Source organism: Pimephales promelas, chromosome 25 (assembly GCF_988280905.1).
Source record: "Pimephales promelas chromosome 25, fPimPro1.hap1.1, whole genome shotgun sequence".
Taxonomy (NCBI): Eukaryota; Metazoa; Chordata; class Actinopteri; order Cypriniformes; family Leuciscidae; genus Pimephales; species Pimephales promelas.
In genome coordinates, this window is record NC_142793.1 from 9,045,826 (window position 1) to 9,061,678 (window position 15,853).

Sequence of the window (15,853 nt, forward strand, 5' to 3'; positions counted from 1 at the left end):
ATATTTAGACATTTTTTTACATTGATCTTACCTAAATGGTAATGTAATTTTTTTGTTTATTTTTGTTTTTTGTTTTAAAAGTTTATGTATGGAAGCTTGATTTCAATCTTTAAATTAAATTGAAAAAAGTAGCACAAATAAATACAATAGAATAAAGACACAAATTAAGAGACATTTTGGGGTAGTTTTTTTGGGTATGTCAGATATACTACAGAAACTGAATAAAGTAATCCAATGTAAAATAACACTGGATAGTCTTTTTAGTCCAGACTGAATTAAATACAAAGGCTTTTAATTCTGATTGCTTACAATTAATACTATATTCTGTTGTTATGACAACAGAATTAATGACTGACACAAATGGCTGCGTTCACTTTAAGAACTAGTGCGCGAATCCATATTGTTTCATTAACTTTCTGTCACACGCTTTTAATGCTAATTTAAGACATTACCGACTGTCTTTACGAGGTTACTCACCAAGACCAGAGTTTTGACAATGTCGCGTGTTTTAACTGTTAAAGTGATATAATCCAGGGACAAAACTTTTGTTTCTGGCGAGCTGTTTGTGAGGCAGATTTAGGTTGTACTGTGCTGTACTGTGTAACATTGCTTGTAAAACAAAAAAAGACGTGAAAATGATAAACGTTAGTTACGATCATAGGTTACGATGCAATGCTGGCCCGATTGTTAAGTGAATATTCCGTCATGTCCCGACTCCTAAACGCGTGTGTGTATCGACAGCTGCAGTGCTTGGCGCTTGCCTAGTGCAGAGAGACGAGAAGATGCAGCACCGCGTCCGCGAGCCCTTTATATGGAAAAAATCGATTCGTGGCCGTTGAGAATCGATTTTGAATCGAACACATTTTAAAAAACGATTAATCGAAAAATCGTTTTTTTTGCCCAGCCCTAATCATGGATGTTATATGTCGCTCACCCAGATACTGCAAATTGCGTTGTCCACACCTCTCATTCATGATTTCATGTTTGAAGTTGCTCATTTCACGGAAGAAATGTCCCTTTTTATTTTCCCATTGGTGTGCCTGAAAAGACTCTTGATTTGCTCTTCACAATGGTCTTGTTGCATCTTTGGCTCACCGGTCTTTTGCTAACTGCATGATTCTTTTGTTTCTTCTGCATCACCACGGATCCTTGTTCTCCCTAAATCATTCCTTCCCTTTTTGTGTGTTTTACCCTTGCTGCTTTGTGACTCGTGCCTTAATATCTCGATGTGTTCTGCTCTGGTTCTCGACCTCCCCTAAAGCCCGTCCGAAAGTTCTGTGTCCCGCCTAAGTCCACTGAGCTGCTCTTGTCCCCCAGTTCTAGCATCACTGACTCCCTAAAACCAAACTCAGAACAAAGCGGGGCAAAATCCCCAACGTCTAACTCCCTAAAACCAAACTCAGAACAAAGTGGGGCGAAATCCCCAACGTCTAACTCCCTAACACCAAACTCTATATCTGAGTTTCTCTTGCCCTACCCAAAGACCCAAACTCTTCCAGCCAAACCCAAAGACAAACCCTTACAGTCCGTCCGATCAAACCCTTTACCTGAAACCGAGCCGGAACCCATTTTGACAGCCAAGTCAGAACCTTCGACTCCGTGTCAGCCTCAAGCTCCCTGTTTTCCGGGCTCCCCACTGGTGCGACGGGTGACCCCCGCCTCCATCACTCCCCCTACGCTCTCAGTCCCTTTTAGGCCTGTTGTCCCTCTTTCCCCCATCCGTCTACACCACTTTCACCCTGTGCCCGGCTCTGACCACACCACCAAATCTATCCCTACCATACAGGTGACCCCCCACCCCTCTCCAAGGGGCAGCCCTATCCCTACCCCCAAAGGAACGCCCGTGCACACGCCTAAGGACAGCCCAGCGGGAACGCCGACCCCTACGCCACCCCCCAGCCCCTCCATCGGGGGAATGCCCTGGAAGACTCGCCTCAACTCCATCAGGAACAGCTTCCTGGGCTCGCCACGCTTTCACCGCAGGAAACTGCAAGGTATCGTGAGAAACTGGTGGATGCAGTCAACAATCTACAATTCATCCATCCATTTATCCATTCTCCAAACCACTTGTCGGGTCACGGGTCATTATAGACCTAAAATAAAGCTCTTACCTCCTCCAGGATTTTTTTTAATGCTTGTTGTGGCTAAATTGTCTCATTTACATAAACTGACTGTAAAACTAATAATAAGCCTGCTTCCATGGTTACCACCTTGGTACTTTGTTTCAGTAGCACCAGTTGCATTTCTAAATAGCTTTCGCTGCATGCGACCCATTATTGTTGGTATAACTTTTAAAGCAAAGTTGAATGAGCAACCTCATTTGCATGCAACTATAGGCTCTAATTATGTTTGTCCTACTTAGTGAGATGTTAAATTAGTTAAAGAACTATTTGAAAGTCATACGACCTTGATGACTGATAAAAACATCTTTGCTTTATTCGGAACAGTCCCCACTCAAGAGGAAATGTCCAGCCTCACGCCAGAGTCTTCCCCAGAGTGAGTACACATCCTCATGGATTTTCCTTTGATTTCTATTGTATCTTTATCAAGCTATTGAATAAAAAGCAATGGCGCCACCAGGGGGTGGCCAGGGGTGGCCATGGCCACCCCTGGCCGACTCCTGGCCACCCCATTGGCCACCCCAATGGCCAGTATTAATTTTTGTAGCATCAGTTATGCATTTTATAAATAAGTCAAAAATATTCTTAAGTAAAAGAAGACGGGGAATTATGTGTCGTGACGTGCTTTTTAAGTGCCAAATGGTATACTGTTACAGCAGCTTTTTTGCCACGTTTGGACAGGCAGGGATGCAAACAGCGCGCTTTTCGGCGCCTCCCGCTTTTTTTCACGTCAGTTTGGGTGACAAAGTCATCTGAAGTCATTCCATAGCTTAATGTGAGGGACAGAAGTACATTTACATCATTAAAGTATAAACTCGTTTTCCCTCCTCTGCGGCTGTCAATCATTCTCCATTCATATTCAAACAGCACGCGCGCCTCTTGGATGAACGGTAAAACTCTCTCCAATATGATATATTGACATTATAAATGCATGATCTGTAGATAAAAGTCTGTATATTCGCATAAAATTACTTTATTTTCTTGGAGTTTGTTGCTGTTTTTAAACGACTCACTACCGTGTTCTGTTTGATCACACATACATATTTATGAATCGGCATCAAACGCACAATAACTGTGAAACAAAGGAACAAATCGCACTAGGATTATTTTGTGCGCTCAACATTTCTTCGATTTGTGACATGAGCTTTTAAATGCACACTTATGAAGCGCAGTGCTGCTGCACACTGTGACTCCATGTTGCTTTGAGCACATCATTCTGCACCCGCGATGCGCATACACGCTGTGTGCTCTCTGTTTTTCATGTAATCATGGGTTTGCGCACTGAAATATTATTAAAAGCCAATATATTTTGTTATACCTAGCCTGCTCAATACATTTTAAATAAGCATAATTTAATTGTATATAATTTATTTGTAGTTTAGGCTATGCACTTCTGAATTCTTGACATTAATATATAAATATAAAATTGTGACATGATTGCCTGATTGAATTTTAAAAGAGAACTAATAGTAATTTTTTTTATTAACATATTTAGATTTTATAAAATTACTGTGCAGATTTTTTCAAGAATTACTTTTTGCTGCTGATGTATACACTCATTAAGTGTATTAAACATTCATAATACATTTATGTAATATTTAAAGGTGTTAACTGTAATCTTACACTGCAAACTAATAACTTAAACATGATTAAATTCATCACAATTATGTAAGTATCTGGAAATTTGCTGTGGGGCAAGGACCCTTATATCATATAATATATATCATTATATACAATGTAATATATATTAGTTGGGCCCTACTAATATCATTAGTAACATTAAATATTACACAATAAACCAAAGTATATCAGTAGGAGTTTCCTTAAGTCTTTCTGATAGTTTTCTACAGGCTGGTTTATTACAACAGTAGAAAACAATTCTGAAATTATGGTTTATACTGTAGTTTTGGTGTGCCACCCCAAGATTTTAACTGGCCCCATCTGGCCACCCCTACGAAAAATTTCTGGAGGCGCCACTGATAAAAAGCTATTAATTACATTGTTTCTATATATACTACCTCGCCAAAAAAAGTCACTGTTTGGATTTAAATGGGCAAATGGTTAAAAGTCGATGATTGGGGTCATTATTGCAGTGATTATTGTGTGTTTAGCATGTTATACGTTTGGCATCAGTTCTTCTAACCCTTACTGATGGAGTGTGTAGCTTTTAATTTCTTGAACAACCATGTATGAAGACACATCATGGCCATATTCCAGTATGTCAATACAGAGTGCTGGACTCTTGGACAAGATCTTAACCAAAAATGTATGCACTTCTTGATGGAAATATCATCACAACATTCATTTCCATCAAAAGGTGCATCGATTTGTCATTAAGATCTTGTAACTAATGTTAACAAATACAAGTTTTAAGTTGAATAATGTAACATTTACTTACATTTACAAGTATTGTTCATTCGTGGTTCATGTTAACAAAATTTGTTGACTAATGTTAACTAATGAAACCTTACTCTAAAGTGTTATTTAAATGTATATACATGGACATTTGTTTTCCATGAAAAAGCAATAGTGCTTTTCTAGCTTACCATTAAGTTTTGTGCTGGAAACACCTTTAAAATACGGCCGCCAACAAACCTCCTCTGAAAAAGACGAATTGTAGACCTTGAGCAATACTTACCCAACAACAGTGTTGATGTAAAACCCCCTTAGCACTTCAGAAACCATTGTGAGTTATGTTTGCCTCTGTTAAACCATTTAGTGTTTTTTTCCTCTCTAATGGAAGCTCAGTCATATCTTTCTCCCACCGAGGGTCTCGGCGCACAGCAGACAGCAGTCACAAACTCTCTCCCCCACACGGAGTGATGCCTCATCCTCTTTTGTTTTCTATTTTGTCTTCCATAACTTATCCGCCTCTCTCTCGCTCTCCGCGCCAGCTGGATAAGCCGCAGCACTCTCTGCTTTCTTTTGTCATCCTCTGCCATAAATCAGTTTCTGGAAGCTAAGTTGTGAGCGACTGTGCTTTGTTGATACACAACACTGGCGAACTGAAGCTTTTTAGAGCTAGAATAATGTTTAGACAGACAGTTATTCCTTTATATGTGAAAACAAGGCCAATTTACAGCTGCTAGTTTAAACACCTGGGGTTTTGGTTGATTTTCCATCAACAGAGATGGTTTAATTCTCAGAGAACTACTGCAGCAAAATTGCAACAGTTGTTTAACAATACTTTCTCTAAATATGGGTTACAAATGCATATAACGGCAGCTAGTTGCCGTAGAAATATTTTTAGAATTTGTTTATTTAAATTTCCTAGCATTGCTAAGTCAGCATGGCCACCGAGACAAAATATCAATAAACATTTCTTAAAGGGGTCAAATAATAATAATATATATATATATATATTTTTTTTTTACTATTTTAGCTGTGCAGCAAGAGCATCTTATGGATTTTTGTACGAATAAATATTTCTTACAGCCATCATCAATATAACCTCATGCAAAGTTCATCATGTTAATTCATGGTAGATGCTCTGCTGTGTGCCGATCTTTCATAGAGTCCCTTTTATAAATTATTCAATATCAATTTATTTTGCATAAGCGCCATAGGGTTGCTCTTATTCTGAGTTCTGATATGGACTGCTCTTGTTGCTCACTGATATGAAGACTTCATAAACAGTTCATGTTTTGTATTTCTCTCGCCCTGCAGACTTGCCAAAAAATCTTGGTTCGGTAACTTCATCAACCTAGAGAAAGAAGAACAGATCTTCGTGGTTATTAAGGACAAGCCACTGAGCTCTATAAAAGCCGACATCGTCCACGCTTTTCTCTCGGTGAGAAATCTGTTTTGCATGGCTCCAATCCCGTTTCATTCCAATGTTGTGGACGACAGCTATGAATATATTTGAATGTATGCTTCTACGTTCTCTCTATCAGATCGAAAGACGCAGCAGGAAGCCTGTGTTTTTACGTTTGCAAACACCTTTCTGATTTGTGTTTCATTTCTGTAAAATGCTAGTGTGTGATGTTTCCATCCTTCCCTGTGGCTGCCTCTTTCATTAGAGGTCAATGGAAAATCAACGCCAGGCATGAATCATTAGCATATAGATGTTGTGCCTCGAGAGGTTTGTGGAAAAGGGAAAGGAGTTTAGTGTGTCATTTAGACCGGCAAGTGGTTTAAATGTCTGTTTAAAAACTTGCTTGTGGTTAGTGATGTTTTCCTCACATTCGGCTACACGAAAGTTATAAATAGCCACAAGTTTCCATGGAGGTGCTTCCAAATATGTAAGAGCTAATGGAGCTTTGCCGTTCTCCTCCCTCAGATACCCAGCCTCAGTCACAGCGTCGTCTCGCAGACGAGTTTTCGGGCCGAGTACAAATCTACAGCCGGTCCCACCGTCTTCCAAAAGCCTGTTAAGTTCCAGGTTGACATCACGTACACCGAGAGCACCGTGACCACCAAGGAGAACGGCATCTATTCAGTCACCTTTACTCTGCTCTCAGGTAAACACAACACAGCACCTGCAATCAACACCAATCATCAAGCCCGTAGATCACGGGTCTAGCTTGAAAACACAAAAATAGCTGTGGGGAAAAAGTAAAAAAGGTTAATTATTTGTACCTTTTTGAATCTTATTTGGGATAATCACATTGAATTTGTTATAATAACCTGCAGCAGTATTTTTACAAGAAAAACGATCCCTGGTAGAGCATATTGGGTCAATTTGGCAGCATGGTTGGATGATAAAAGCTAAAAAATATATATATCTTTATATTTTTCTGCCTTTTTGCATCTCGATATTTGTGTATTTGCTCTGGACTAACATTTTTATGGGATTTATCATATATTTAGCCATAATTTTGACTGCCTTTGTTCCCAATTAGATTCAACATGTTTTAAAGCTATAAATATGTACAATTTGGTAATAATTTGTATTTCTAGTCATCAATACATTGTTGCTATACAAGAAGGTTAACTTCTGTTTATTACTCAAACATTTTACTACATGAGAAATGCCAGGGGGGGGGGGGGATATTTTTGAGTGATAACAGCCATTAGGTAGGATAGTGAAACTACACTGAAAAACATTTGGTGAAGGGATTACTTTGATAAAAGATTCACTCAGAAATTGCTACTGTAGTAAATTTTACAGTTTCAAAGAAGTAACATTTCACATTTAATGTGAAATTATGAAGTAGAAAGAAATAGTATTTTCTAGTGAAATGTTTTACAGCCTAGTTTAATGACATTGGGTCTCATTCACTAATAACAATTAGCGGAGTTTTTGTATTTATGCTCATAACTTCTCTCACACACACACACACACACACACACACACACACAAAAATTGGACTAATCCTCAACAATTTGTTCTTAAACTATTTGGAGTATTCTTCTAAATGAGTGTCAGTCATTTGCATAAAACAAACCTAAACCATGTCCATGTAAGGGCCATATATTAGGCTCAGCAAACACACACAATATAATTGAGTAATTGAAATATAATTGAAATATAATTGAGAACACATATTTCAAATATGTTTTTTTCAAAAAAAAAATTCACTTTTTGTTTCAGTTGTTTATTTTTTGTTGTTGTAAATTTAGCGTACATTTTAGTAAAAATAGTTATAGTTTAATTATAATTTGTTTGTGAAAACACTTGTATGATTTCACACACAAATTGATGAATACGCATGGTTAGGGAATGAGACCTATTGTCTTGTGTAAACTTAAAGGAGTAGTTCACATTTTCAAAAAAAAAAAAACGTTTGCTGATAATTTACTCTCCCCCATGTCATTCAAGATGTCCACGTTATTCTTTCTTCATTCGAAAAGAAATTAAGGTTTTTGATGAAAACATTCCAGGATTTTTCTCCATATAATGGACTTCAATGGGAACCAAATGGTTCAAGGTCCAAAAGACAGTTTCAGTGCAAACTGCAAACTGTTCAAAGGGCTTTAAACGATTCCAGACGATGAATAAGGGTCTTATCAAGCGAAACGATCACTCATTTAAAAAAAAAAATAACAAAGTTTAAGTTTTATAAGCTCAAATGCTCACCTTGCTCTGTTCTGTGATGCACTTTCGTTCATCTCATCATCATCATCAAAATGAACGAATCTTTTTCCGAGTCAATTTCCGAGTCAACTCCATACATGCAAAACGAAGCATTGATAACTTTGTAAGTGTACAGACCGTTTAATAAGAAGATACTTTACGAAGACAGTTCACTTCGCGTATACAGACAGGAGCCATAAGTCTCGATAAGTCAAACCACGAACGTCGTGCTGAGTGATCTGAACTTTATGAAGTTCAACGAACTTCTGAACTGTATGAATGGCTTTCGGGGATCGACTTATCGAGACTATTTTTTAAGATGGCTCCTGTCTGTATACGCGAAGTGAACTGTCTTCATAAAGTATCTTCTTATTAAACGGTCTGTACACTTACAAAGTTCTCAATGCTTCGTTTTGCATGTATGGAGCCTCATTATGTTACTGCGTTAGTGTGGGGCTATTTTGAGCCTTGTTAGTGGTATAAACTAGCGATTTCTTTTTACTTACTCAATGCCCCCATTACTAGCATTATACGCTAAACAGTTTTAGAGATAAAACTCTTTACATTCGATTATCATGAAAACAAAACTCAGAGAACGATTGACTAGGTACCGATGTTTTATTAGACCGAAGGTTCATTGTTCGCCGGAGTTCTCCTTTAATACCAGGTGTAAACGGGGCCAATGTGAAGACACCTTTAGACACATTTCCATTTAATTCTCAGATTGAGCCATATACTCTCTTACACACCAATTATAACATCAATATATTGCAGAAGTTGCAATAACAACTAAGATAAATACAGCACTTAAAAATAGGTTGTAGAAGTATTGGCTAATACATCATTCTCCTTTATTTTCTTCCATTAATATTCATTATGTCTCCACATAAAAAGCGCAGCTCTTTCTACTGCAGTGTGTGGCCCATGGCATTGTCCACCTCAACCCGGTCTCATCCCAAGACGTCATATAACTGACGTTTTGGGACGTCTTTTGACCATACGTCAATATTCGCCTTTTTAGGGCCCCCTTAAACGTCGGTAGATGAGGTTATGGGATCCTAACTCTACCCCAGACCTAAACCTAACCCGTCACCTAACTGACGTTAAAGGTAAAGCGTCAGTTGTATGACGGCCCGGGATCGCCATCTACCGACGTTTAAGGGGGCCCTAAAAAGGCGGATATTGACGTACGGTCAAAAAACGTCCCAAGACGTCAGTCATATGACTTTTTGGGATGAGACTGTGTTATCCACCTAGCTGAGATAAGAAGGACAATAACAATTTACAATAAATTCCTGTCAGATTTCTAAAAGGCCCACATGGTTCACATTAAGATTTTTCTGTCTGTGGATGTATTTCTCCTTTTACTATGGTGCAAACATGACTTGAATGAGTAGTCAAATAATCCTTCTTAAGGAAACCCTTCCAGTTTCAACAAGAACATGTCAACAGACCCTTTTCTTTTTACATGAGACCTGTTACACTTTATTGTAGGTCCAAGTCGGCGCTTTAAGCGGGTGGTAGAGACGATCCAGGCGCAATTGTTAAGCACACACGACCAGCCGGGGGTCCAACAGCTGTCTGGTGAGTATGAATCCCCTGTCCCTTCCCCCGCCCCGACCCGAGCCCCATGTTCCCTCTCATAGCTCTCCTTCATCACGCATGCCCCCGCACCCCTCGACCACAGCACAGCATCACAGTATATGATCCCACCCTGCAGACGCTAGAAGAGATGGGGAGTTTTGCAGTTATTGGTGATTCCCTTCGGCTACACCGATGCTCCCGTTTCTCAGGCGGCATTAGCGGTAGCATTCCCTGACAATTCTCCAAGCCTTCATGATTTCTGGCTTTGGGAGACTGTGTCCTTATTTGGGCTGGTAATATAAAGGTTTTCTTGTCGGGATAATCCCAAAACGGAAGTCTTGCTTTGTCCCCAACAATTTGATCAGACAGCTATTGTGCTAAACCAAACAGAACACAAAAGACACAAATCAGGGACATTACAATACAAATATTAAGTTTTGAGACAATATTTTTCAGTGTATACCTTCTAATACCTCAAAATACCTCAAAAAGCTGGTTATGTGGTTCATCAGAAAGAGAAAAGAAAAGAAAGCTACTTTTTTGTAATTCTTCATTTACCCGGTGCACGTCCTCTCTTTTTGACACATGATGATATTTGACTGTGTCCCAAAACCATCTCCCTGATAACAGCTCCACCTACTGGTCTGATAGATGAACAACAACATCTTTTAGACAAAAGCAATACATTTAACCCAACTTTTTTTTTTTTTTAGGTTTTATCAAATGCACACCAACACAGATGTTCCAGTATTGGAACAATATTATTTCTGGCAATGGAACTCTAAAGATATTTAGTTGCTGTATATTTAGTAACTTTTTCATGTTATTTGTTCTAAAAGTCAAGTCAGGCAAGTCACCTTTAGGCAGCTTTACGGTGATAAGAGGAAAATAATGCAACAAAGTTTGTTTCTAGAAGAAAATAGCATCACAGTCCATGTTCACTGCAAAAAAATACTTTTCTTACATAGTATTTTTTATCTTGTTTCTAGTCCAAATATCTAAAAAATTCTTAAATCAAGATGCATTTACTAAATGAGAAAATGCCATTAATATTTTCTCTTGTTTTCTGGGTAAATAAATCAAAATTAAGTGAATTGTTGCTTAAAAAAGCTAAAATATCTGACCTCAGAAAACAAGATAAAATATTATTGTATCCTCTAGTAAATGCATTTTGATTTAAGATTTTTTAGATATTTGGACTAGAAACTAGACAAAATACTAAATAAGAGAAATACTATATATGAAGAGTTCAGATGCAAAAGCCTCTAAGTGCCATTTAAAATTTTCTTCTAGAATGATCATTTTTATCAAGCTTGTATGTTTAAGTTCAGTGATTTCACTTAAATGGCAATGATAATTACCTATTAATTGTTATTTAAGTGAAATTACTGAACTTAAATATACAAGTTTTTTATAAAAATCATCATTAAAGAAGAAAATTTCAAATGGCATTTAGAGGCTTTTGCATCTGAACTCTTATATATACATATCTTTGATATGTATTCTACACTCAAAGTTGTTTATCCATTATAAAACTTTTATAATAAGTTTCTTATGTTAACCAAGGCTGCATTTATTTGATAAAAATGTGTGTGTGTGGGGGGGGGGGGGGGGGGGGGGCGACAACAGTAATATTACAATTTAAAAATAATTGTTTTCTATTTTAATATATTATTAAAATCTCATGATCCTTCAAACGATGCTGATCTAAAAATGCTAAATATTTAAGCATTTTTTGCTAATGGTATTTTGGACCCCACTGTGTGTATATATATATATATATATATATATACACACACACATTAGTTATAACTTTTACCTATCGTTAAGTAGTATATCATAACAAGAGGGTGAAGTGGTCATCAAGAGTGTACTGCCACTCTTGGGAGATTTCAGGGAGTGTTGGGCAACAGGAAGACATTTCCAGAGCACCTCAAGAGAGTAGATCCTCCCTTTTTCTCCTCCTGTCGTCCTTCTCTGTTCTCTTTTACTGTCTATCTCTCTTTCTCCTTCCCTTTCACTCAAACATGTCACATTCATTGCTCTTCACGTCTCATTCAGCGCTGTATGACTCACTGTGTTTTGAACGCACTACGGCACTGCACAGATGAATGGCACATACTCACTGCAGTCAGATTGCACGTACCGGTCCAAAAATAAACCCCTGAATTAATTGTTATTTTGTGGAGGAGGTTGTGGTTTTCTGTGTGTATGAAAATAACTAACCTCCCAATGTTCTTTAGTTTCATGAGACAATTTTTATTCCAAACAAGCATAATCATCCACACAAACTTGTCTAATAATCACCCAACCGAAGTCTCGCCCCTACTGTGGTCCCATGCTTGTTAATGGGAAATTGTTCATTTGCTTGATCTGGGCATGATGAAGAGCACACACAGCATGTGCTAATGTGCTAATGCGCTGATCCGATTTATAAACCAAAAAAAAAAAAGCAAACAAACAAAAGATTTAGGGAATTTTCAACTTTTTTAACCCTCTGGGGTTGTTCGTTTCAGAGTCACACTCGGGGTGTTCGGGTGGACCCAAAGGGCGGGATTCATATTTAAAAAAAAAAAAATCTTTTTTTTTTTTTTACTCGTTTTTTGTAATATTTTTCTTTTCTTTTTTTGGTGTTTTGAGAAATTTTCAAAAAAAAAAAAATTATAATTAGTATTAATGCAATAATTATGACAAAATTTCCCCCCATTGAACATGATAGAAAAAATATTTTAAAAAATAAAAATATATATATTTTTTTAAAGCTGTATTTCATTTCAGAGTCGAGCCTAGGCCTCATAAAAGCAATTTTTGAAATGAGATGGATGCCATCTGGTGGACAAAATGAGCATTTTAAAAATGCAAAACACATGTATAATCTGAATTTTTTGGTGTGTTTGTGTATAAAAGTGTGTTTGTGTGTCTGAATGTGTCTATTTTGCACTCTTGATGTTTTATAGATTCACCCCTTTACTGTTGTGTGCTTTTTTTCAAGATTGTGCCTGATTTGTAGATTGTACGCACAAAAAAACTGGAGTATTTTCACATTTTTGCCAATTTTTCATTTTCCATGGGTCCATTTGGACCCGAACACCCCAAGTGTGACTATTTTTTTTACAACCACTTAGACTACTCACATCCTGTCCCCAATTTTTTGGGGTGTTCAAATACCAAATACCAACAAAGTCACCAAATTTTGGACCATTCCGAGGAAGCTGTGATTTAAAAAAAAAAAATATTTAAATTCTTCGGGTCCATTTGGGCCGAACAACCCCAGAGGGTTAAGGCTGTTGTTATTTGCGCAAGTTGTGTTCAGTGTCAAGACGCGTTTCTCTCTCTCTCACATGTATCCAGAGAACTCTCAGTGTGCTGCAAAAACGAGTAAAGTCGCAAAGTCAAAGTGTGGTAAGACTCTTACGGCTTGTGTGTTAATTACACCAAATTGCACAATTAAATTGGAAAAAAAGAGTATTGAAACACTTAACACTTAAAAATGTGTGAATGTCTTTGCATTAGCTAAAAAAATCAATCCACTTGGCATTTACAAAAAAAAAATGCTTGTGCTATCATTCTTTAAAATATAAGCCACTTGCTTTCATATTGTGTTATCTAATACAGTGGTCCAACACAATATTCAAAGCGATATTTCCATTATTATGACAAAACCATCAGTTTAATACAATGACATTCAGACAGTTTAAGACTTAAAGGGTAGTTCACTCAACAATTACGATTCCGTCACCAATATATGTTTCCATCCAAAGTTGTGAATTTAACCCGGGAAATTGGTGCAAAATTGACAAAATGTGCTGCAATCGGGGAAGCCACTGTGGCTATTTTTTCCTCCATCATAAATGACATAAATTATCTGTTATCTTCGTTCGGTTGGTTTTTGGGAACGCATCTGCTTGAGACGCTTCTGGGAGGTCCTTTTATCAAACCAGCATTTGAGATGCTGTGCACTGGTTAGTCCATTTATACAATCATATCCACTGTTAAGGCAGAGTCACATGAGTTTTTTTGTGGTTTAATCGGTAAATGTTTTCCATAGTAGTTTATGTAGGACTTCTTATTGGTGGTTCTCCTCAATTAAGCGCGTAAGGGTTTTTAATGTGAATTTTTGCGCGTCTTGGCGTTTCCATTCAGCGTTTTTTATACAATATCCCAAAATGTCATCAAAGCTATTTACTACCGTTATATCATTTAAAACCTGCGTGACTTTCTGTTTTCTGCAGACATGAGTAAACGAGGACAGAACTTTTAAGTTTGGGTGAACTATCCCTTTAAGTGTCCAAATGGTTTTTGGGGCCACTGAATTACTTTATTATGCACACTGCATTTTTCCTTATAAACCTGTTATAATCACAACACTTGTAATCACGCATGTCATTTATTAGTCCAATTTAAAGTGCACTCACAAATACCCTTTCACATGGAACGTGATTGAATCAGTGAGAGCAGCACAGTTTTATTTAGTTTTCTTTAAAGGATTAGTTCACTTTTGAAAAAACTTTTGCTGATAATTTACGCACCCCCATGTCATCCAAGATGTCCATGTCTTTCTTTCTTCAGTCGAAAAGAAATTAAGGTTTTTGATGAAAACATTCCAGGATTTTTCTCCTAATAACGGACTTCAATGGGAACCAGGTCTAACCGAGGTCCAAACGACAGTTAATAACAGTTTCAGATGCAGCTTCAAATGTCTTTAAACGACACCAAACGATGAATAAGGGTCTTATCATGCGAAACGATCGGTTATTTCAAAGCTTATCCAAAAAATGTAACTTTTCTAAGGACAAATGCTAGCCTTGTAATATATTGTGAGGCGCGTTTGCAACGTCACGTAATACGTAATTACGTTCAAAAGGTCACGGGCGACGTAGCCGGAAGTACAGAATCAAAATCGTCCGACATCGTTGTTTTACCTTTTAATTCCTTTTTTGTAAATGGCGTTTGAGTTAGTTTTCACGTTCAACCTATGCGTTCAACTTGTAAACACTCTGACTCTGTACTTCTGGCTACGTCGCCCGTGACCTTTTGAACGTAATTATGTATTACGTGACGTTGCAAACACGCCTCACAGAATGGAGAAAGGCTAGCATTTGTCCTTAGAAAAGTTACATTTTTGGAATAAGCTTTGAAATAACCGATCGTTTCGCATGATAAGACCCTTATTCATCGTCTGGTGTCGTTTAAAGACATTTGAAGCTGCATCTGAAACTGTTATTAACTGTCGTTTGGACCTCGGTTGGACCTGGTTCCCATGGAAGTCCATTATAAGGAGAAAAATCCTGGAATGTTTTCATCAAAAACCTTAATTTCTTTTCGACTGAGGAAAGAAAGACATGGACATCTTGGATGACATGGGGATGAATAAATTATCAGCAAAAGTTTTTTCAAAAGTGAACTAATCCTTTAAGTTTTGTGTCCACTAAAACACTAAGATGTGCACAACAGAAACTGGTGGTCAAAGTACATACTTAGGCCGTGTGTCCACCAAAGCATTTTTCCACGCGCCTGGCGTATGTTTTCAATTGTTTTCAATGGGAGCGCCGCATTTTTTAAACGCCATGAGCGTAACGAGGCGCTGAGCGTTTTTTTATTTTTCAGCATTTTTTACTGGTCGCCAAGAGTTGAAAAATGTTCAAAACGCAGCGCTCATCACTTTCACTTTTTACCCAGCCGTCCAATCACAGTGGAGGAGGGGCGGGACTAATACCACACCGACCAACTGTCACAACATTCTTTCTGTACAACGACATCAACCAGCAGAGCTAACCGAACAAAATGGATGAAAAATACATTTTTAGTATGAAACAAATTATCTGCGAAAATAGTTACAAGTAAACTGTGCAGCAGATATAGACCATTTCCCAAGATGTAAACAACACTGGTCCAGAAGCACTTCCTGTTTCAGTTTTTTAACACTACATAAAAGCTGGGATATAATACAACCAACAGAACATATAAAACTTAATCAAAAAGTTAAACAAACATCTTTAAGATGTTTCCTTTACATGTGAAATAAAGAAAACAGTTACAAACTGAAACAGGAAGTGTTTCTGGACCAGTGTTGTTTACATCTTGCGAAATGGTCTATTCTGTACCATAGCAACGTTACGTCTACGAAAAAAAA

General features: G+C 37.6%; 1 protein-coding gene across 5 annotated transcripts in view; it reads left to right on the forward strand.

The window, feature by feature from the left end:
* Positions 1 to 15,853, forward strand: part of brsk2a (BR serine/threonine kinase 2a) — a 321,319-nt gene that overhangs the window by 297,008 nt on the left and 8,458 nt on the right. For 4 of the 5 annotated variants that reach the window (XM_039663149.2, XM_039663145.2, XM_039663146.2 and 1 more), the window contains 5 exons: positions 1,787 to 1,994; positions 2,448 to 2,496; positions 5,787 to 5,910; positions 6,400 to 6,580; positions 9,631 to 9,720. In XM_039663149.2, coding sequence (XP_039519083.1) covers positions 1,787 to 1,994; positions 2,448 to 2,496; positions 5,787 to 5,910; positions 6,400 to 6,580; positions 9,631 to 9,720 — 652 coding nt within the window. Of the gene's footprint in view, positions 1 to 1,261; positions 1,359 to 1,403; positions 1,995 to 2,447; positions 2,497 to 5,786; positions 5,911 to 6,399; positions 6,581 to 9,630; positions 9,721 to 15,853 lie in introns of all 5 variants that reach the window. The other variant, XM_089127803.1, reaches the window with a different exon arrangement.